This window comes from Phyllobates terribilis, unplaced genomic scaffold (genome assembly GCF_046119375.1).
Source record: "Phyllobates terribilis strain yellow unplaced genomic scaffold, ASM4611937v1 Scaffold_11__3_contigs__length_659146591, whole genome shotgun sequence".
In the NCBI taxonomy this organism is placed as follows: Eukaryota; Metazoa; Chordata; class Amphibia; order Anura; family Dendrobatidae; genus Phyllobates; species Phyllobates terribilis.
In genome coordinates, this window is record NW_027362771.1 from 116,317,885 (window position 1) to 116,341,784 (window position 23,900).

At 41.9% G+C, this 23,900-nt stretch overlaps 1 protein-coding gene across 1 annotated transcript in view; it reads right to left on the bottom strand.

Annotated features, from left to right (window-relative positions):
* Positions 1-23,900, bottom strand: part of LOC141165705 (tetratricopeptide repeat protein 41-like) — an 81,449-nt gene that overhangs the window by 20,452 nt on the left and 37,097 nt on the right. The window contains exons 10-14 of the mRNA XM_073651534.1: positions 20,630-20,748; positions 7,907-8,087; positions 6,230-6,380; positions 4,353-4,502; positions 3,058-3,191 (exon numbers count right to left, since the gene is read on the bottom strand). Of these exons, the coding sequence (XP_073507635.1) occupies positions 3,058-3,191; positions 4,353-4,502; positions 6,230-6,380; positions 7,907-8,087; positions 20,630-20,748 (735 nt within the window). The remainder of the gene's footprint in view (positions 1-3,057; positions 3,192-4,352; positions 4,503-6,229; positions 6,381-7,906; positions 8,088-20,629; positions 20,749-23,900) is intronic.

Here is a 23,900-nt window from a genome sequence, read left to right on the forward strand (position 1 = left end):
TCACTTTTGGGGGTTTTCTAATATATAAGCCCCCCAAGTCACTTCAAAACTGAGCAGGTCCCTAAAAAAGTAGGTTTTGTAAATTTCCTTGAAAAAAATTAAAAATTGCTGCAACATTTTTAAACTTTCTAACATGCTAACAAAATAAAAGAATACTTTACAAACGGTGCTGATCTAAAGCAGACATGGGGGAAATGTGATTTATTAATGTTTTTGTGCGGTATGACTATTGGGATTAAAGGGATAATCATTCAAAGATTGAAAATTGCTAATTTTTTGAAATTTGTCAAATTTCTGATATTTTTATAAAAAAATACAAAAATAACCTGAATGTATCATTATCATAAAGTGCAATGTGTCACAAAGAAACAATCTTAAAATCACTGGGATATGCTGAAGCGTTCCAGAGTTATTACTACATAAAGTGACACTGGTCAGATTTAAAAAAAAACTAACCCGGTTACTAAGGGGTTAATAATCTTTCAGACATACCTTATAAATGAAATCAGAAAGAAAACCTTTCAAAAACCTCCTAGCAGATGTTCCCCTATGCTGTTTCTGAAGCAAATCCATATCCAGCTCCACACACTGAATACACTTTTCTAAGGGTGGGGCGGAGCCTACACAGTGCGCACTCTCCTGGCTGAATCCCATGCACTGTATGTCAGTGCAGCGGCAGGTTACCTCAGTCACACAGTGCACAGTGCTGAGCTCAGTCAGCTGTTGGTTGTGGCACACAGCTCCTCTGCCTGTCAGCTGGTTCCTGTGTGCTCAGTGACATTGGCACTTCTCAGTGTATAGCACAGACACAGAGGACAGTCAGCTGACAGGGCAGAATGAGCTCAGTAACATCGGCACTTCCCCTCAGTGATTACCACACTGCTCCTCATGCCCTGTCAAATGGTTCCCGTGAGTTCAGTGACATCGGCAGTTCTAGTGTTATTCAGGCACCTTTGCTGCCTGTGAGTGATGGAAATTCATGAAAATGTGCCTCAGGACAATGACTAACACAGAAAAGTGCCGATGTCATTGAGCATGCAGAAACCAGCTGACAGGGCAGAAGGGTCTGTGTGATAAACACTGAGGGGAAGTGCCGATGTTACTGCACTCCTTCTGCTCTGTCATCTGATTGTCCTGTGTGTCTGTGCTATACGCTGCGGAAAACTGACATCACTGAGAACACGGGAACCAACTGACAAGCAGAGGAGCTGTGTGCCGACAACCAAGAGCTGACAGAGCTGGAGCACTGTGTGACTGAGGTAACCTGCCGCTGCAGTGACATACAGTGCATGGGTTTCAGCCAGGAGAGCGCATGCTGTGTAGGCTCCAGTGCACCACTAAAAGCTGTATTTAGTGTGTGTGGAACTGAGCACGGATTTGCTTCCGAAACAGCATAGGGGAACATCTGCTAGAAGGTTTTTGAAAGGTTTTCTTTCGGGTTTCATTTATAAGGTGTTTTTGAAAGATTATTAAAATCACCTGCGCTACATTATTTATTTAATAAAAATTAAAACAACAGTTATGCTTTAAGCCCCCTATTCACTTTAGATCAGGGACCTGAACCTGTGGCTTGCTGGCCCATGATGTGTGGCGTGCCACTGTCTGCCAGCTTGGTGCACCTCGTCTAGCAAACAGCTATGAAGAGAAGGTCTACAGATGGTGACTTTGTGAGTAGCCCCACATAGAAGAACAGATCTGGATGCGCATATACTGGCCTTGAGGTGGAGAGATAATTCAAGTAAGTGCTAAGCTGGACATAGATTAGACTGATACTGCCAGATACAGGAGGTAATTGAAGCTGGATGCGATAGTGTGGTGGGAGTGCTTGATGTGAGAATACCCAATGTGGGTAAGGTGGGTATTCCTTGATGCAAGTATATTCCCTTGGAGTGATTTATGTTGGGAAGCTCTGGTTGTCATTATACAAATAATCGGGGCTCTGGGTGTCACTACTGTAGGAGAGGCAGAAGCTAAATGTCACTAGTCGGGAGTGGGGTTGTCTCTGGATGTGGCTTGCAACCCTTTTTAAGAGCTGAATATAGCTTGTAAGGTAAGAAAGGTTGGGGAAAACCGATTTCGATAATTGATGGCCAAATGATGATTCGGCCAATCGTTCGGACAACAGCTATTTCACCCGACTCTCCCACACACAGGGGCACTCTGGCAGTGGTTTATTTCTTAAAGAACAAAAGGATTGGCAATCCGAAATCAGACACGCCTGATCCTTAAATCCCCCAGCCATCATCAGTCAGGGGCCGCCATGCACATTAGACTGTCGGCCAATCTCATCGATACCGGCGGGTTCATCTAATGAGTATAGGAGCATTTAGGTTTTTATTCTCATGATTAGAGACAGTTCCCAAAGTCAGAAAGTGACCGCATTTCATTCCTTATAACATGTCATCACTTTATAATACAGGAATATCCCTGTAAGCAGTGTAATTACTTTAATGTTTGGCGATTTGTACACTATCTGACAAACCACCATTGAGGGGTTCCAACAAAAAGGAACTGCACAAGTCATCATCCAAGATAGGGGACCATATGTACAGTATATTGGCACCTACTCCGAGAGACCTAAACCCCAGAAGACATTTTTACTGCAGTTTTAGGTAGAGATACAGTATGTGTATTTCACAATGCAATGTCTTGTGTTTCATTAAAGTTAATAAATAATAAAAAAAAGCTACCAGATGAAAATCTCTATTACTTATTCTTTGGCTGCTAGGCAAATTGCTTGATATAAAGGTCTGTCATATGTCTGGTATGTTAAACAGGTAGTAATTCATTTCTTAACAAGTATAACTCAAGTCGCATTCTTCAGAAATGATTAACCCAAATCCATCACAGCCTGTGTACTGTGCAGGACTTTCTTAAGATACATGTCCTGCAGACTAGAATTCCAACATAAAATTACACTAACATTTCTGGAACATTGTGTTCTATAAAAATCAGGAGGAAGGTTTTTCTTTCCCAATATACAGTAAATAAATCCTCATCAAGAAAAACATAAGTGAAATATACAGCATTAAAACAAAGTCAAATACTCCATGTTACCTGATTTCACTAATGTATGGCTAAGACTTAACCTGAGATTCTTCCTTATCTCTGGGGATAAAGAGCGGTTTTCGGTCTCTTCCTTGATCTTGATAACATGCCTGTAGTTTTCAATTGCATTTTGCCTTTGCGAGCTGAAAATATAGTAAATTAAACACGTTACAAAATTATTATTAGTCATTGTGGCTGATTTAACTCCTTCTTAATGCAGCCAATTTTCATTTTTGTGCCTCACTTCCCTAATTTCAAGAGCCATAACTTTTTTATTTTGCCATCCACATAGCCATGCGAGGGTTTATTTATTTTTTTTGCAGGGCGAGTTACAATTTTGGACAACACCATTCATTTTAGCAAAAAATGTACTTGAAAATGGAAAAAAATATCCAAGTGCACTAAAATTGTGGGGAAAATAAACGCAACTAAGACAATTGTTTTTTGGGGTTTTTGTTTTTATGGTAAAAATTACCTGGCATCATGATTTTCCAGGTCACCACAATTACGGCAATACTAAATGTGTCCAGTTTTTTATTATTTTAGTAGTAAAAAATAATTTTTGTTTGTGTTAGCATGGCCTTATATTTTTCTTTTGATAGATGTGTGATGGCTTGTTTTTTTAAGGACAAGCTGACATTTTTATTGATACCACTTTGGGGTACATATAATGTTTTTATTGCATTTTTTTTTTACTTATATTTGTAAAAATCATGCTCTTTTATGAAGCAGGCTGGGTTTCACAGGAGAACCATCAAGGCAGACACAAAGGCCTTCAGCAGGCCACCAGCTGGTTTGGCAACCCATCAGTACCTTGCGATCGCATTACAGGTGGCCTGATGAGTGCATAGGATTGGGCACCCTTTGGACCTCGCACTTTAAATACCACTGTCAGAGACTGACAGCGGCATTTAACATGTTACCAGCAATGGGTAGAGCTCAGCTCCACTTGCTCCTGTTGGAGGCAGATGCTGGCTGTTTAACACAGCCAGCAGCTGCCTAGTATGGTGCGGGCTCAGCACCTTAGCCCGCTACAAACACCAGCTCCTGACTTTCGCCGGAAACTCTCCCCCTCCCATTTTGAGAATGAAGGACTGCAGAATTGATTGAGAAGTTTTTCTATGTTGGGAATATCTCCTCAAAAGAAAACAAAAATTTACATGCCATACAGTGTTATTTTTTCCTTCAAAAACAATGTAATCTGCTATGAAGGTTCATGTTATTGAATCGGATGTAAATGCGAACATGGTCTAAAAATGTTTCTTTCAAGCTCACAGATCCGTATACAAACACCAATATCTTACTAGTTCCTGGATCCTAAATGAATTTGTATGTCTGCTATGTACTCCTGGATTTCTCCACACAAGATGTGGTTCTTGCCGTACAGCTTGCGTCTGACCTCCAAACAATCGACCAGACATTTTTCTGATTCAGAAATGTGCCCAATACAAAACCTAAAGAATAAATGTCTGGGTGTAAAAAACAAGTTTTTGATACAAAACATAAAAGCGTAATTCCTGAAATAACAAGTCATCCTCAATCCAGTAATAGGACCCCCAGTGATCCCATGATTGTGGCTCTGGAACACGGGAACCTGCCTCTCCAGAGCCCTGTCCTAAATGGAGGTAGCCTCCGCTCCATTCATTGTCTATGGGACTCTTTGAAAAATATAAGTTATACATAATACAGTTTTATTTAACCGTTTTTAAGTCCAGACTTGGATATTTTGTGCTGAATTGATCTACAGTCTATACTGCTGTCATATCATATTCCTGGCCTAGGGAAAAGTGTAGGGCATTGTGTAATAAAGAAAATTACTAAAGTGGTTAGGGTGTAAAGATACATAGTTAGAAAATACATTTTAGGTGCCGGACTACCTTTTTAAGTGGGTAAGTGGATGGTCCAAATTTTTATGTTGTTCAATTGCATGTTGCATGTTCTACATACTGCAATAGCGCTCACTCAACAGATATAGAAAGATGACAGTAACAGGGGTGTTCAGCGGGCACCTGGCCACCTATGAAAATGTTTGGGACTCCGCAATCATGACTTCAGGGGTTGGAAAGGCACCTGAATGGATGCCTGGGCAGGATTATGCACCTTAAATGTGTCTGTCAAAAATTGACAATGGCATTCAAGGGGTTAAACAGCAGTGATGGACACTAGCTCCAGTCACTGGCTTTTATAAGCAGATGCCAGCTGTATAACTCAGCCAGCGCCTGCTCCATACACCTGTACCTTACATAGGACATCCTGTGACATACTAGGATGGGAAGAGGTTAAACGGAGCCAGTCAGCACAAACGAATAGTATAAACTAAGCACATAGCCTTGTAGCTGATATAGGCACTATAAAAATCACACCTTTAGTTTTATAACTGCTGCTTCCATTCTACAGAAAATGTAGATTGATCAAGTATAGTAATTAGTTGCTCGGTGCCCCCATAGTCTGGCCAAGAGCCTCAGTGATCCAATCCTCCCACAGGATTTACATTTCTGCCTCCTTCACCGGTGACTGACAGGGCTGGTCCAAGCGTTCTCACTCCAGGCAAGCCAGCACTGTCAATCATTAGGGAGGGAGGGATATACTTGCAAAATCAGTGGGAGGAGCGGTGCACTGAGCCCCTTGCTCAAGCCATGGCTGCACCGAGCACACTAATTTGCATGTTTGATCAAACTTTAGTTTTGGAGAATGGAGGCAGCACTAAAGGTGCAATTTGTACTAGAGCGATCTCACCTCCAAGGGTAAATGTTTAGTTGAGTTTGGGCTGACAGATTCCCTTTAATAGGGTCTTTTAAGTTGACAAGTTTACTTTACACTTTACCATTCCCCCCTTCAAAGCAGTTTTGTGCATAATACAAAGGCAAACAAAACTGTAAGAATGCTATAAGAATTGCTTTTTGTGACCGTCTTACCCTACATAAGGAACAAGTGATGAAATGTAGTCCCTTTTATAGTAGTTACATCACCACTCAGCTATGACATCACTACTTAGCAAATGGTCACATCATAGAATATAAAGGGCTTTGTATAATCTACAGGCATCTAGAACCCCATTATAGTGAGTACATAATGCACTGTAAGGCTGCATTTGTAATGAATATTCTGTAATATTTATAATGGTGTAAGGTTTTATTGTCACCTCAGTTAAGCTGTAATCTTATTAGGAAAATAAGCTTACTTGTAGAGACCTTGACAAAGTTTTAGTGCGGCTTGTTCATAAGGCCCTGTTGTGTGGGACTGGAGCTGGTCTGTAGGCTTTTTAAGCATCTTACTCCGATCTTCGTAGCACAGTTTGGCTTCCAATGTTGCTTTTAAACACAACAGCTTACCTAAAGAGTGAGACACGGGAACTAAATACAACTCGAATTTATGTCATTACATGCAAAAAAGAATCTTAGAAGTCATTCTGTGATTCGTTCAAGCTCTTTACGATGTACCTGGCATGTCAATTCTGGATATGTTTATACATTTTTTTACAAGTCTTACATGGGTTTCTTAAAGGGTGTTTTGATATAACATGACTAAATTATCCAATACAAGCACATATACTAATAAGGGCATTTCCATGTTCACAACTGGACACTAATATTACACCAGCAATCAAAGGGTTTTCCAATTAATTTCTTAAAAAATTATCAACATAGCATAAAAAGGGGATACGTCACCAATCCCGACACTGCTGCTCTGTCAGTTTCCATTTCCAGCTAAAGCAATTGTGCCCCAAAACAGGAACCTGCTGCAGCCCATCACTGGAGGAGGTAGGCTACAGCTACAGCCGTTAGTGTTGAATTGATCGAGCGTGTATTGTTAACCCGAGTAGTTTCGGCGCGCTCGGCATCTGTTAGTGTCGCCGCGGTAGCATGTGTCACTGCTGTTAGACAGCTGTGGCACATGCAGGGATGCAGTGGCAGAGCCGAAGAGCCGCCCCACAGTCCCGCCCCGATGCACAAAAAGTTTAGGAATCCAAAACTTCTAATGTCGATTTAACAAAAACCAGGCTGCAGATTTCTACACTGAATCAGAATGACAGCGCCATTATGGCCATACCTTTAGTTTAACATGGCTAATCCTGGCTAAAGGTTCTCTTTAAAAACATCTCTTGGAATAAAAATAAGTTCCACAATTTGATATGTTAAAAAACTGTGTCTGTGCTGAGGTAATCTTATAAATGTGCCGCTGCTGTGTACTGTGTAATGGCTGTGTCTGACAGTGCAGGGATATGGTCTGATCATAGCCCAGCTCCTGGGCAGGGGAGGGAGAAAAAGACTATACAGACAGGACAGCATAGGATATAAGATTATCTCAGCACAGGAACATTTTTTACCCCATCCAATTATGGAAATTATTATTATTCCAAGATCTATTTATTAAAATGTACTTTGTTTGTGGGAAAACCCCTTTAAATGTCTCACAAGAGAAAGCTTGATCTTTGGGACCTTCTCTATGGGCGTGTTCTTTTTTTATCTCTGTATGACACCTCCTGCGTATGATTGATTAAAAAAGTCTTAGAATAAATCAGAATCTAAACTTTATAAGCTAATATCTCTATAACTAAAATGAGAAATTAATTAAAAAATCACAACCTTCATTTTACTCAGCTCTGCAGCCACTATTCCATGATGTAGCCAGATTAACAGCTAAAACTGGTGAAAGGTCCTCTTTAATGGCCATCCGAGGTCATTGGTCATTAAAGGGTAAATTAAATTGAATAGATATTTATTGAAACAATATGTCTAATAAAATTTACATATTTTATATGAATTAGGTCTTTATATTCAACATTCTGTATAATCATTGGGGTATATTGGATCTATTTTTCTCTATTATTTTCTCAAATTATTGAAACAAAGTCTACCTTTGAGTCTCAGCAGTTTGTTATTATTTTTTAGGTTATTCTTGTTAAGACACTGAAGGTTATCTAACGCCTTCTCATAATAAATGATTGCTTCTTGCCAGGAGCCAATGTCTCGATACAGATCTCCAGACATTTTTTGTGACCACATCAAGACTTTATTGTTCCTGTTTTCTGCAGATTCCTAAATAATACAGAAAAGAGAGGTAAAATGAAAAGATATATGAAAATGTCCATACAGTGTTTGTGATCTTTCCATTTGATTCTCAAATTTGAGCAGGATTTCACTTACTCCATATTTTGTGACTGTACTAATTTAGGTGCATGTTACCAGTAGTGTGCTTTTATACTTTGTCGTATGACAGTGATTTTATGTTTGTTTGTTTTTTTAATTCATTGTTGATAGTAATTGTCTGTTACACACTCAACTTAAATAAATAAACAATTTTGGGTCAAACTCCGGTTGGTGTCACTAGATCTGGAACAGTGCCTCGTTTTTTTCTCTGATTATCTGCTGTGGGTGTAACCCCTTCATGCACCCTTGCTGTACATGTACGTCACAGCTAGGGTGCGCATGTATAGAGCAGGCTCAGGAACTGTGCCTGCTCCATACAAGCAAACACCATCTGTAATACATAGTCGGCATCTTTCTGTAACAGCATTGATTGGGGGTAGCCACACTGCTGCTTATTTAACCCCTTCCTGACATGGCCATTTTCCTTTTTTTTTTTTAGTTTTCTTTTCTTCCTCTCCTCCGTCCAAGAGCCATTTACATAGCCATATGAGGGCTTGTTTTTTTGCAGGACGAGTTGTATTTTTGAGTGACACCAGTCATTTTATCATGTGATGAATTGGAAAGCGGGTAAAAAAAATTCCAAGTGTGGCGAAATTCAATATAGGGTAAAAATGACTCAGTAATATGATTCTCCAGATCAGTTTTTTTTATTTCAGTGCTGAAAAAAAATTCAGAAATTTGTAAAAAAATAAATAAATTATGTTGCCATTTTCTTAGACCTGTAACGTTTCAAATTTTTGGTCAATTTAGCTGTGTAAGGGCTTGTTTTTTGCGCCTTGAGTCAATGTTTTTATTGATACAATTTTGGTGTATATATGAAGTTTTGATTGCCCGTTATTCCATTTTTGTGCAGGTTTGCAGTGGCCGGAAAAAAACTTATTTCTGGAGTTTCTATTTTTTTCTTCATTCCGCTGTTTACCGCCGTTACAGACATACAGTAGCAATGCCAAATAGGTGTAATTTTTTTAATTCTTCATTTTTAATAATGGAAAACGAAGTTGATTTGAACTTTTGTATTTTTTTCATATTTTTAAAAACTTTTTTTTTTTCACTTTCTAATGTATTTATTAGTCCCCTAAGGGGACTTGAACCTGTCATCACCAAATCGATTGTACTACTGCTGTGTACAGCGAAAAATCACAGCATGCTTTGAACGTCAGCTACAGGCCGGCTTTCACAGGAGTCCCGTCATGACTGTCACAGACCCCCAGCCATCATGGCAACTCATCACGCCCGGTGATTGTGTCGTGGCAGCGCTGATGGGGGCATATAATGACGCGCCCATTTACCAGTGCGCAGTAAATGCCACTGTTAGAGATTGACAGCAGCATTTAACGGTTAACAGCCATTGGTGGATCGGCCGGACAATAAGGGGATAAGGGAAGCCATCTCCTACCATAGCACGCCCCACCTACATGCTGTTCAAATGCTATTCACAGGATTGTACCAGTCTCTGGCATGACATGGGCTTGTACCTTCAATGGTGCATGTGACAGTTACACCATAACTCTATTCTGGAATTACTCCTGACAACTGACAGCTGCACGCTTGTTGCATGCACACACCAAGACTTGCACATTAAAGAGAATCTGTCAGGTCCCCTAACCATCTGAAACTACCACCATAAAATTAAATATGTCTATCGCTGAACGCCAATACAATCCTATTAACTTTTAATGTTCATCACATGCAAATGAGCAGGACTGGGCCAGCATGGCGTTATTTCCCTCAGATTAGTCGTTCCTCGGATCCTATAATCATGCTGCCCTAAACATGATTGACGTCCTCTATACAGTATAATCCACGTCAAAGTAGTTCCGCAGAAAATCAGAAGCACGGAGTCGTTTTTGCCAGTGACTCTACCATCATGTAGGACAAGTGCAGATTACCTCCCTTACAGCAGCATTTTCTGGAGCATCAAATTGACAGCAAACAGCCATTTATATGATAAAGTTGTATGATAAGGTAGATCATAATACATACAGTGGCATGTAAAAGTTTGGGCACCCCTGGTAAAATTGTTATTGTAAATAGTTAACCAAATTCAAGATGAAAAGGCCTAAAGTTAACCCCTTTACAACCCAAGGTGGTTTGCACGTTAATGACCAGGCCAATTTTTACCATTCTGACCACTGTCACTTTATGAGGTAATTACTCTGGAACGCTTCAACGGATCCCCCTGATTCTGAGAATGTTTTTTCGTGACATATTGTACTTCATGATTGTGGTAAAATTTCTTCGATATCACTTGCATTTATTTGTGAAAAAAATGGAAATTTGGCGAAAATCTTGAAAATTTTGCAATTTTCAAAATTTGAATTTTTATGCCCTTAAATCAGAGAGATATGTCACACAAAATAGTTAATAAATAACATTTCCCACATGTTTACTTTACATCAGCACAATTTTGGAACCAAAATTTTTTTTTGTTATGGAGCTATAAGGGTTAAAGTTGACCAGCGATTTCTCATTTTTCCAACAAAATTTACAAAACCATTTTTCTAGGGACCACATCACATTTGAAGTCACTTTGAGGGGTCTTTATGACAGAAAATACCCAAAAGTGACACCATTCTAAAAACTGCACCCCTCAAGGTGCTCAAAACCACATTCAAGAACTTTATGAACCCTTCAGGTGCTTCACAGGAATTTTTGGAATGTGGAAGAAAAAAATGAACATTTAACTTTTTTCACAAAAATGTTACTTTAGACCCAATTTTTTTTTATTTTCGCAGGGGTAACAGAAAAAAATGGACCCCAAAATTTGTTGTGCAATTTCCCCTGGGCACACATATGGGGTAAAAAACACTGTTTGGGCGCACGGCAGGGCTCGGAAAGGAAGGAGCGCCATTTGAATTTTCGATTGTAAAATTTGCTTGAATAATTAGCGGACGCCATGTTGCGTTTGGAGAGCCCCTGATGTGCCTAAACAGTGGAAACCCCCCACAAATGACCCCATTTTGGAAACTAGACCCCCCTGGGAACTTATCTAGATGGGTGGTGAGCATTTTGAACCTCCAGGTGCTTCACAAATTAATCCGTAAAAATTAAAAAGTATTTTTTTTTCCACTTTTTCATTTTTACGAATCAATTTGTGAAGCACCTGGGGGTTCCAAGTGCTCACTATGCATCTAGATAGGTGCCTTTGGGGGTCTAGTTTCCAAAATGGGGTCACTTGTGGGGGAGCTCCAATGTTTAGGCACATAGGGGCTCTCCAAACGCGACATGGTGTCCGCTAACAAATTGAATGGAAAATCGGCTCAAATTGTTAGCGGACACCATGTTGCGTTTGGAGAGCCCCTGTGTGCCTAAACATTGGAGCTCCCCCACAAGTGACCCCATTTTAGAAACTAGACCCCCAAGGCACCTATCTAGATGCATAGTGAGCACTTGGAACCCCCAGGTGCTTCACAAATTGATTCATAAAAATGAAAAAGTGGAAAAAAAAACACTTTTTTATTTTTACGGATTAATTTGTGAAGCACCTGGGGGTTCCAAGTGCTCACTATGCATCTAGATAGGTGCCTTTGGGGGTCTAATTTCCAAAATGGGGTCACTTGTGGGGGAGCTCCAATGTTTAGGCACACAGGGGCTCTCCAAACGCGACATGGTGTCCGCTAACAAATTGGAACCATGTCGCGTTTGGAGAGCCCCTGTGTGTCTAAACATTGGAGCTCCCCCACAAGTGACCCCATTTTGGAAACTAGACCCCCCAAGGCACCTATCTAGATGCATAGTGAGCACTTGGAACCCCCAGGTGCTTCACAAATTGATTCTTAAAAATGAAAAAGTATTTTTTTTTCCACTTTTTCATTTTTACGAATCAATTTGTGAAGCACCTGGGGGTTCCAAGTGCTCACTATGCATCTAGATAGGTGCCTTGGGGGGTCTAGTTTCCAAAATGGGGTCACTTGTGGGGGAGCTCCAATGTTTAGGCACACAGGGGCTCTCCAAACGCAACATAGTGTCCGCTAACAATTTGAGCCGATTTTCCATTCAATTTGTTAGCGGACACCATGCCGCGTTTGGAGGGCCCCTGTGTGCCTAAACAGTGGAAACACCCACAAGTGACCCCATTTTGGAAACTAGACCCCTCAAGGATTTTATCAAGGGGTATACACTGTGTTCCAAATTATTATGCAAATAATATTTTCTCAGATTTTCCCAAATTACCTATATGAATTGCAGTCATTGTAATTTTCCAGTCAAATAACTATTAGAGTACAATTGAAAGGTTTTTGTACAAACTGCCTATGATAACAGCATATTTTAAAAAAAATAAAAAAACTCAAACTGCACTCAAAATGCATGTTCCAAATTATTATGCACAGCAGAGTTTTCAACCTTTTCATTTTAATAAAGAACAAAAAAATTATCATTTTTGAAATTATAAGCATTAGCAGGTTATTACAAACTGAAATCAAACAGTTTTCAACTCAAAACTTTATTCTAGGTGATGTTACATTTGCACATAGGACCGCTTGTTCGAAAGGAGCTTCTGAACTCTCTCGTCCATTGAATTTGTCAGGTTTTGGATGGTTTCTGCTTCAATTGTTTTGCATGAGGACAGAATACCCTCCCAGAGCTGTTGCTTAGATGTGAACTGCCTCCCGCCATCATAGACACTCCTTTTGATGATGCTCCAGAGGTTCTCAATGGGGTTGAGGTCAGGGGAGCATGGGTGCCACACCATAAGTTTGTCCCCTTTTATGCCCACAGCAGCCAGAGATGCAGATGTGTTATGTGCAGCATGAAACGGGGCATTATCATGCATGAAAATGATCTTGCTGCGGAATGCACGGTTCTTCTTCTTGAATCATGGAAGGAAGTGCTGTTTGAGAAACTCAACATACATTATGGAGTTCATCTTTACCCCTTCAGGGATCCTAAAAGGGCCAACAATCTCTCTCCCCATGATTCCAGCCCAAAACATTACTCCACCTCCTCCTTGTTAGCGCCGTAGCCGTGTTTGCATGGGGTGTCCATCAACCAGCCATCCTCCACTCCATCCATCTGGACCATCGAGATCATTTCATGCATGATAATGCCCCGTCTCATGCTGCACATAACACATCTGCATCTCTGGCTGCTGTGGGCATAAAAGGGGACAAACTTATGGTGTGGCACCCATGCTCCCCTGACCTCAACCCCATTGAGAACCTCTGGAGCATCATCAAAAGGAGTGTCTATGATGGCGGGAGGCAGTTCACATCTAAGCAACAGCACTGGGAGGGTATTCTGTCCTCATGCAAAACAAAGCAGAAACCATCCAAAACCTGACAAATTCAATGGACGAGAGAGTTCAGAAGCTCCTTTCGAACAAGGGGTCCTATGTGCAAATGTAACATCACCTAGAATAAAGTTTTGAGTTGAAAACTGTTTGATTTCAGTTTGTAATAACCAGCTAATGCTTATAATTTCAAAAATGACAATTTTTTTTTTTCATTATTAAAATGAAAAGGTTGAAAACTCTGCTGTGCATAATAATTTGGAACATGCATTTTGAGTGCAGTTTGAGTTTTTTATTTTTTAAAAAATAAACTGTTATCATTGGCAGTTTGTACAAAAACCTTTCAATTGTACTCTAATAGTTATTTGACTGGAAAATTACAATGACTGCAATTCATATAGGTATTTTGGGAAAATCTGAGAAAATATTATTTGCATAATAATTTGGAACACAGTGTAGTGAACATTTTGAGCCCAGAGGTACGACAAAGAATTTGATAACATTAGGTCATCATATTGAATAAGTTGTCATTAGTCTTGAGCGCAAGTGCTCGCTACTTGAGTTTGCATCGGATACTCAGGTATGCACCATGTACTGTGTGTGCTCGAGTGACATGCTCGAGTCCCTGCCCCGCATGTTTCACGGTTATTAGACACCCAAAAAAAACCATGCGGGGATCGCTCGTGCATGGCAGGCAATCCCCGCAAAGTTTTTTTGTCTGCGAAGCATATGGGGCGGAGACTCGAGCATGTCACTCAAATACCCACGATACTCAATGCATACCAGAGCACCCAATGCAAATTCAAGTAGCGAGCACTTGCGTTCAACACTAGTCGCCATATCGTCATCTTTTTTTCTTACTTTTGAAAAAAATCCCAACCCCAGCCCTAACCCTAGCCCTAGCACAACCCTAACCCTAGCACAACCCTAACCCGAGAGTTTATTTTTTACGCCGTTCCTCGTGCGGTATAAGTGATTAGACGACTTTATTCTTCGGGTCGGTGCGATTACAGCGATACCAGAATCATATGGGGTTTTTATGATTGACAGCTGTCACACACTAAAAGACGCATTTTTTGTAAAATCTAGTTTTTGCATAGCCATATTTTGAGAGCTATAGTTTTTCCATATTTTGGCAGACAGAGTCATGTGATGGCTTGTTTTTTGCGGGATGAGTTGACGTTTTTATTGATGCCATTTTCAGGCACGTGACATGTTTTGATCGCTTTCTATTCCGATTTTTGGGAGGCAGAATAAACAAAAACCACCAATTCAGGAATTGTTTTTTTTTTTTTTTTTTTTTTATTCTGTTCCGCGTGTGGTAAAATTGATAAGGGAGCTTTATTCTTCGGGTCAGTACGTTTACAACGGTACCACATTTATATCGTTTTTCTATGTTTTGGCGCTTTTACACAATAAAAGCTATTTTATAGAAAAAATAATTTTTTTGCATCGCTTTATTCTGAGAGCTATAACTTTTTGATTTTTCGGATGATGGAGCTGTATAGCGGCTTGTTTTTTTGCGGGACACGATGATGTTTTCAGCGGTATCATTTTTATTTATATTCGTCTTTTTGATCGCGTGTTATTCCATTTTTGTTTGGCGGTATGGTGATAAAGCATTGTTTTTTGCTTTGTTTTTTATTTTTATTTTTTTACCGTGTTCACTGAAGGGATTAACTAGTGGGACAGTTTTATAGGTCAGGTCGTTCCAGACGCGGCGATACCAAATATGTGTACTTTTATTGTTTGTTTGCTTTTTTTTCATAATAATATTTATTGATGGGTACATTATATTTTTATTTTTGGTGGATTATTTTTTTTAAAATATTTTTACAATTTTTTTTTTTTTTTTCACTTTCTGGGAGTTTTTACACTTTTTTACTTTGTCCCACTCTGGGACTTTCACTTTCTTTATTATGATCGCCTGCATAGCATAGGGATGGAGCACCATCCCTGTGCCATGCAGGCAGTCAGCGCTGCACAGTGAGAACATTGTTTGGTCGTGCACTGCGCATGACCAAACAATGTTCCTGCTGTCTGGTGACCCGGATGTTGTCATGACGACATCGGGTCGTCATGGCAACACCCGGGAAGCCGCGGCAGACAGCGCTGGAGGCCGGAAGAGGAGGTGAGTATACCGCTCCCTGCACATAGTACCGGGTGTCAGCTGTGACAATCAGCTGACACCCGGCGGCAATCGCGCCCGCACAGCCTGTGTGCGCGCACAATCGTGATGACGTACTAATACGGGTCAGGCTCTTAAAGCCCAGGGCACAGACGCGTATTAGTACGTCATGGGCTGTAAAGGGGTTAAAGATGACATATTTCCTTAAAATTTTAGGCCAAAAAAAATATTTTCATCTTTTACATTTTAAAAATTACAAAAAAGGAAAATGGGCAGATGTAAATGCTTGGACCCACTGCATGGTTAGTACCTAGTAGCATTCCCTTTAGCAAGTATCACAGCTTGTAAACGCTTTTTGTAGCCAGACAATAGTCTTTCAATTCTTGTTTGAGGGATTTTCATCCATTCTTCCTTGGGAAATTCTTCCAGTTCTGTGAGATTCCTGGGTCATCTTGCATGCACTGCTATTTTGAGGTCTAGCCACAGATTTTCAATAATGTTCATATCAGGGGACTGTGAGGGCCATTGTAAAACCTTCAGCTGGCGCCTTTTGAGGTAGTCTTTTTGTCATGTGTTTAAGATCATTATCCATTTGTAGAAGCAATCCTCTTTTCAACTTCAGCTTTTTTACAGATGGTGTTATGTTTGCATCAAGAATTTGTTGAAATTTCATTGAATCCATTGTTCCCTCTACCCATGAAATGTTCCCCGTGCCATTGGCAGCAACACAACCCGAAAGCATGATCCACCCCCATGCTTAAAGGGCACCTGAAAGATGCAGAGAGATGCTACAGCGCAAGCACAGTCGGCAGCGCCATATTGCTGCAGCCAAATTTTATTTCCTTCAGCAAAATGGTGCCTGTGGGTACACAGTAGCATCTATCGCTTGCCGATAGATGATACTAGGCAAGCGCCACTAGGGTGCCGTTTTGTTGGAGGAAAAAATGAGCCTGCAGCAATATGGCGCCACCGGTCACACTTGCGCAGTAGCATCTATGGGCAAGCGATAGATGCTACTGCGCACGTGCGGGCACCATTTTGCTAAAGGAAAAAAAAATTGGATACAACAATATGGCACCACAAGTCGCGCTTGCGCAGCAGCATCTCTTGGCAACCAAGAGATGCTACTGCGCATGCGTGGGTGGCAGGGCTATTTTGCTGCATGTAAATTTCTGGATTTGTATCACAGAATTACACATGCAGTATTTAAAATAGGAGGCAGGTCACTGAAGGCACAGAGACTTGTCAGAAGGAATATAGTGGAATACATAAGAAGAGCACCAGATAAAGGCCCCCCGAAGCACGAGAATATCATTATCTCAAAACTGAAAATAAAGATTAAGAAAGAACCACGGGACGGATTTCATCATCCAGGGTATCATTTTAATCAGTGTAACGGCACCAACCTGACACTGAATGTGGTTTACTGAGCACAATCCTGCTGACAGGTGCACTTTAATGATTGACGAGATGTTCTTTTCCTGAAATTCTGTGCCCTTTTTTCTCCACACATACCTTTGATCATTGTGGCCAAATTGTTCTATTTTAACCTCATTGGTCCACAGGACTAGTTTCCAAAATGCATCAGGCTTGTTTAGATGTTATTTTGCATGCGTCTGACGCTGAATTTTATGATGAAGATGCAGGAGAGGTTTTCTTCTGATGACTCTTCCATGAAGGCCATATTTGTTCAGGTGTCTCTGAACAGTAAAACAATGTACCACAACTCCAGAGTCTGCTAAATTTTTCTGAAGATCTTTTGCAGTCAAGCGAGGGTTCTGATTTGCCTCTCTAGCAATCCTACAAGCAGCTCTCACTGAAATTTAGCTTGGTCTTGCAGACCTTATCTTCACCTCTACTGTTCCTGTTAACTTAATTACATTTCAAACTGAGGAAAAGGGCAACTTGAAAATGCTTTGCTATCTTCTTATAGCCTTCTCCTGCTTTGTGGGCCTCCACCATTTTCATTTTCAGAGTGCTAGGTAGCTGCTTAGAAGAACCCATGACTTCTGTTTTTGGCACAAGGTTAGAGGAGGCTGGGTTTTTATAAAGTTGGGAAATTTGCATCACCTGGTCTTTCCTGATGATGATAGTGAACAAGCCATAACCCTACAGCCTAATTAAGGTCTGATACCTTGGTCAAAGTTATCTGAACACACAAATCTCCAAGGGTGCTCAAACTTTTGCATCGGCCCATTTTCCTTTTTGTAATTTTTAAAATGTAAAAGATTAAAATATTTTTTTTGCCTAAAATACAAAGGAAATGTGTCATCACTTTAGGCCTTTTAGAGATCATTTCATTTTCAGCTTGCTTAAAGAGGTTGTCCACTACCTTTACATTGATTGCCTATCCTTAAGATAGGTCAGCAATGTCTTATCGGCCGGGGCCAACATCCGACACCCCCGCTGATAAGCTGTTATTGGTGGTGGCGGCGGCCGCCAGTACTTATTTGCGGAGCTGGCCGTCTACTTGTAGTGGCTTCTGCAGGGTACTGCACATCTGCCTTGATTAGAATAGGAGGCAGATGTGTAGCACTAAGCCTCAGCCACTACAATTAGACGGCCAGCTCAGCAAGTAAGTACTTTCGGCTGACGGCCGCCATCGCCACCGATAACGGCTGATTGGTGGGGGTGCCAAGTGTCGGACCCTGGCCGATCAGACATTGATGACATATCTTAAGGATAGGCCATTAATGTAAAAGTAGAGAACAACTTATTTAACTGTTCACAGTTACAATAATTTTGACCAGGGGTGCCCAAACTTTTACATGCCACTGTACCAATATACTGCTATATACAGTCAGATACAAGGTTTAAGGTGCACACAGCAAAAGTGATTCATCTAGATTGGCATTTCTACGTCAGTCCTCTTTCAAGGTATGCTGGGGTATGATGCTTCAAATTCAATAACAGATGTGCACCTCTCACTGAATTTGGTGGATCTTTCAGCTGCCATCTGCCAGAAGGTACTCCAGTCATGGATTGGAGTACATTTCTGTTTTAATTTACACCACATTTGTCTGATGATGATTCTAACTGTGAATAACGTTTTTCAAGTGGAGTTTAAAGAGGTTGTCCACTACTTTAGCACTGATGACCTGTCCTCAGGATAGGTCATCAATGTCTCATCGGTCGGGTCCGAAATCTAGCACCCCTGCCGATCAGCTCTTATCGGAGTCGGCGGTCGGAAGTATCCACTTCGGGAGCTGCTCCGTCTTCTGATAGTGATCGCCGCAGGGACCACTGATTTGAATAGGAGGCAGATGTGTAGTACCAAGCCTCGGCCACTATCAGAACACGGTCAGCTCCGCAAGTGAGTACTTCTGGCTGGCGGCCTCCGCAGCCGACACCGATGGCAGCTGATCGGCAGGATAGGACATCAATGTTAAAAATAGTGGACAACCTCTTTAACAAAGAATGATCACTTTAGACAACTGATAGCGCGCTACCATCTGAAACGAAGTTGGCCATGCCTGAATTTTTCTCTTGATGCACAAACAATTGTTTCATGAAAAATTCATTTTCTCTTGTATAATGAATGTCGCTTACTTGTCAGTGTAATTGAACATGTATGACAGCTTTGATCAATTACAACGGCGAGCATCAAATAAAATGTATAAGGTTGCAAAGGTGGAATGATTGTTTACGAGATGAAAGTTTGATCAGCGTTTCTTCAACCATCAACCAATTTCTGTGTAATGTGTATTATGTAAAGGTTACATTCAACCATTAAAACTGGGACTCTCAGCACGAGGCTGACATTATCTGGTTTCCTACAGCATATACTACATATCTATTAGGATACAGGCAGCACTATCCTGGGGTAAAGCATTATCCTAAACTGACATATCAGCGCCATCTAGAGGACATATGGTGTTACTAAGAAGAATTCACAACATCGGGTATGAGCACACATTGAGTATTTGCAGCAGAAAAACACTGAAAGAATTGACTTGGTGTTCAATTGAAACATCTTCAAATCTGAAAGAAAAATATAAGCAACATGTGCATGAGATTTCAGACATCTCATTTACTTTCCTGGTACTGTAATAATTTTCTCACAGTAAAAATGCAACATGTAAACATACACACATGTATTCATTTATCTTCCTTTCTCTAATTTTGCTAGAAAAAAACTAGTTGATAATTACTAGTGATGACCGTGTGTGTATTGTTAACCCTTTTGGCAAGCATGCTCAGATGCTCGCCGAGTATTTTTGGCGTGCTCAGAATCTATGTTAGTGTCGCCGCGGCTGCATGTGTCACGGCTGTTAGACAGCTGTGACACATGCAGTGATTGCCTAACAAACAGGCAATCCCTGCACGTGTCACGGCTGTCTAACAGCCGTGACACATGCAGCCGCGGCGACACTAACATAGATTCTGAGCACGCCAAAAATACTCGACGAGCACCCGAGCGTGCTTGCCGAAAGGGTTAACAATACACACTCGATCATCACTAGTAATTACAAGTAACTGAGCATTTCTAAACTTCTGAGCCGGAAATCCACCTTAGTATGCAGTAATAAGCGCCCAGATCACATATCACAGTATGACTAGGAGATTCCACATTTAGACGTCTGAAGAAATGGGGTGAAAAAAAAATGTTGTTTTTTCAACATGATCAATCAATAAAAAGTAACAATTTACAATCAGATACTAAAAAGGCCAATACAAAAGTGCTAACCAATATAACTGCACTGTGCAAGTGTGGATGCGTTCTGTGAAAACTGTTGAAGTGGCAAATAGCTGCTGATGCAATATATGAAGGCACTACTGCAATTATTGCTGTATATTCCTTATATTCCATAGGGAAAACAAGCAATCTGATACTAACTTAAGAGACAGACTGTACTGATACCTAAAATCAGATATCACCACCATCCCCTCTATATGGTTCTGGCAGATGCCTATGACGTCATTCACCAGCACCTGCCTGTTGCTTCATCTGCAGCATCAAGGTGAACAAGTACTGGCTGACGAAGACCTGTTACTTACCTAGGAAATAATTGCATTTCATGCTAAACAAAGAATCGCTTATTCAATGTAACTTCTTCAATGTAGATTACTCACCAGTTGATGTTCAATGGAGGAGAGGATAGAGCCAGCTTCTATGGTCCTACCAATATCTTTAAGGCACTGTGCAGCAAATAATATCACTCTGCACTGAGCAGTCAGATCAGTGGCATTCTCTGTAACAACCAATAGCACATTACACAATATCACTAATAAACCTTCACCATAGTCAAAATAGAACGGTTTTCAAAGTTTTTTTTGTTTTTTTTTCATTTTCATAGATTACTAAAGTGGTTTCTCCCATCTACAATCATTGCGGAAAGTGTTGGCCCCTTGAAAAATTGTTCCAGAAAATGTATTTCTCCCAGAAAATTATTGCCATTGCACATGTTTTGTTATACACATGTTTATTTCCTTTGTGTGTATTGGAACACAATTGGGCAAATTGGACATAATTTCACACAAAATGCCATAAATGGGGTCTGTAGGTAGAGGAACACCCTACAGTGCCTTGAAAAAGGATTCATACCCCATAAAGGTTTACACATTTTTTTCATGTTCTACCCATAAACTTAAATGTATTTTATTGGGATTTTATGTGATAAACCAACACAAAGTAGCAAGTATTTGTGAAGTATAAAAGAAATGATACATGGTTTTCTATATATTTTAAAAATATAAACCTGGAAATTGTGAGGTGCATTTTTATTCTGCCCGATACCCAACTGCCTCAGGAAGTCACATAATTACTAAACTGATCCCACCTGTGTGTAATTTATTCTCAGTATAACTACATGTAACATCCCTGGTGGCGTGCTTGCATGGTGCACCACCTCCCACCATGCAAGACCGCAATCTTACCTGTCAGACCATGCTGCACTCTTTGCTCCAGTACCTGCTCTGTCCATGTCTCTTGTCTGATTGCTTAGGGCGTCGGCGCGGCTTTCTGCTTGTTTCTTATAGCTACTGTGTGCACAGTCCTAATGCGTCCCCAGCCTATTGCTGTGAGGCACTGGATACTTAAACCCCCTCCACCCAGTAGGAGGTGCCTGAGCAACACTTTCACTCAGTTTGTCTTTTGCAACTGAATTGCCAGGTCCTGTCCTGTATCTTGTCTGTTCTGCCACCCTGGGGGCTGAGTACCCAGGGCCACTACCTGTATCTCTGACTTCTAGTCTGTTTCCGCCACCCTGGGGGCTGAGTTCCCCGGCTCGTTCCTGTATATTGTTCCCGGTTCAGTTCCTGTCTGAACAGTGTCCTAGCCCGTTACTTGTTTCTCTCTATGTCCGTACCTTCCCTTTTCCTGCAGTGTCTGAACCTGCACCTAGCTCCAACTCGTTGTCTCTGTACTTCTGTTTGTGAGTTTTGTGTCCACTCGCTACTTCATTGTAAGTACCTTGTGTGTATCTGGTTCTGCTTGTCCCCTTTCCCTGCCTCCGTATCTACCTCCTGTGTTCTAACCATCTTCCTGTATTTTCCAGTCTGTTCCATGTGAAAGAGCCCTGTCCTGTCTGCCTTCACCTTCTGCTCTGTTCTGCTCTGCTTGTTCACCGCTCCGGCGGTTCCGCTCTGCTCCGCTTGTTTACCGCACCTGCGGTTCTGTTCTGCTCTGCTTGTTCACAGCGCCGGCGGTTCCGCTCTGTTCCGCTTGTTTACCGCACCTGCGGTTCTGTTCTGCCCTTCTTGTTCACCGCTCCGGCGGTTCCGCTCGGCTTCGCTTGCTTACCGCACCTGCGGTTTTGCTCCGCTCTGCTTGCTCACCGCACCTGCGGTTTTGCTCTGCTCTGCTTGTTCACCGCTCGTGCGGTTTTGCTCCGCTCTGCTTGTTTACCGCACCTGCGGTTTTGCTCTGCTCTGCTTGTTTACCGCACCTGCGATTTTGCTCCGCTCTGCTTGTTTACCGCACCTGCGGTTTTGCTCCGCTCTGCTTGTTCACCACACCTGCGGTTTTATTCCACTCTGCTTGTTCACCGCTCCTGCATTTTTGCTCTGCTAGTCCACCGCACCTGCGGCTCTGTTCCGGTATCCCAGTCTGTACTGGTCCCTATCCAGCCTGCGTTCATACCTGCCAGTATCTGCCTGTCTGCATTCCAGCTGTGCCTGCCAGTACCCACCTGCCTTCATACCAGCCGTGCCTGCTAAGTACCCACCTGCTGTCATACCAGCCGTGCCTGCCAGTACCCACCTGTCTGCATACCAGCTAACCTGCCTGTTCCTGCATTCCTGGGTGTGGGTCAACAGCTGTGACCGGGGTCTGACCTGGAGTAGCACCTGGTCCCTCTGCTCGGTTCCTCCCTGGTTCACGGAGTCGACTGAGCCGCGTGTGCGACCTTGGTCGGACCGGGTTGATACTTAGTTATGCCCCTCCACGCACTCCTCGGTTCATGGTACAGTGGGATCACTAATCACGCTCACGCCAGTCAGTCCGGCGTGAGCGTAACAGTTTGCTCAGGTCATGGTTCCTGTTGAGCCCCACGGCCCTTCGCTCTCAGAGACATTTTGAATCCTTGTCTGGTGAATACGTGCACCAAGAAAAAATTTTTTCTCAAGCTGTGGACCAGGCGATTTACGCACCAGCCCAAATGGATCTATCAGCACTCGTTCCTGCAGATCCACCACGGTACTATGGGGATCCAAAACGAAGCCGTGCATTTGTGGAGCAATGCATGCTGCATTTCAAGTTCTATGCTCACTATTTTCCTACTGATCAGGTTAAAGTAGCATTCATGATGTCCTACCTAGCGGGTGATGCCTTGAAATAGATCACCCCTCTATGGGAAGCATGGGATCCTATCGTCTTTGACCTGCAGGCCTTCCTGGTGGCCTTTCTAATGGTCTTCGATGACCCTAACCCTGAGGCTTCTGCTAAAGCTTCCCTTCCCAGTATCCCGGAGCAGCCCCGATGGGTAAGGTGTGTAGGTAGCCTACCAGTTCTCCAGCCTGAAGAGTCTGCTGCCCACACAGAATACACACAGGATAACAATGCTCCACAGAATACTTCCCTTCCCAACTTCAAGAGGCAGTCCAGACGTGCAAGGCATAGCGGTAAACCGTCACGCCAGGTTCTGTCCTCCCAAAGACCTCCTGTTCCCCAGCCTGTAGAGGCAGCTCTCCGCACAGAATCCATGAAGGATGACTATGTTCGTCAGGCAAAGCAGAGGCCAGAACTCAGTCACAAAATCGGATTGCGGTCCCGCTGCGGTTGTTTGGGACCCCCTGACGGTCTTTATCCAGCGAAGGTTGGAGAATCCCAAGACATTAGGCCTGTAGGAGAGGCTGCCCTTGGCGTTACTGTTTCCTCTCCACAGATGACCATGACTGTCTACGT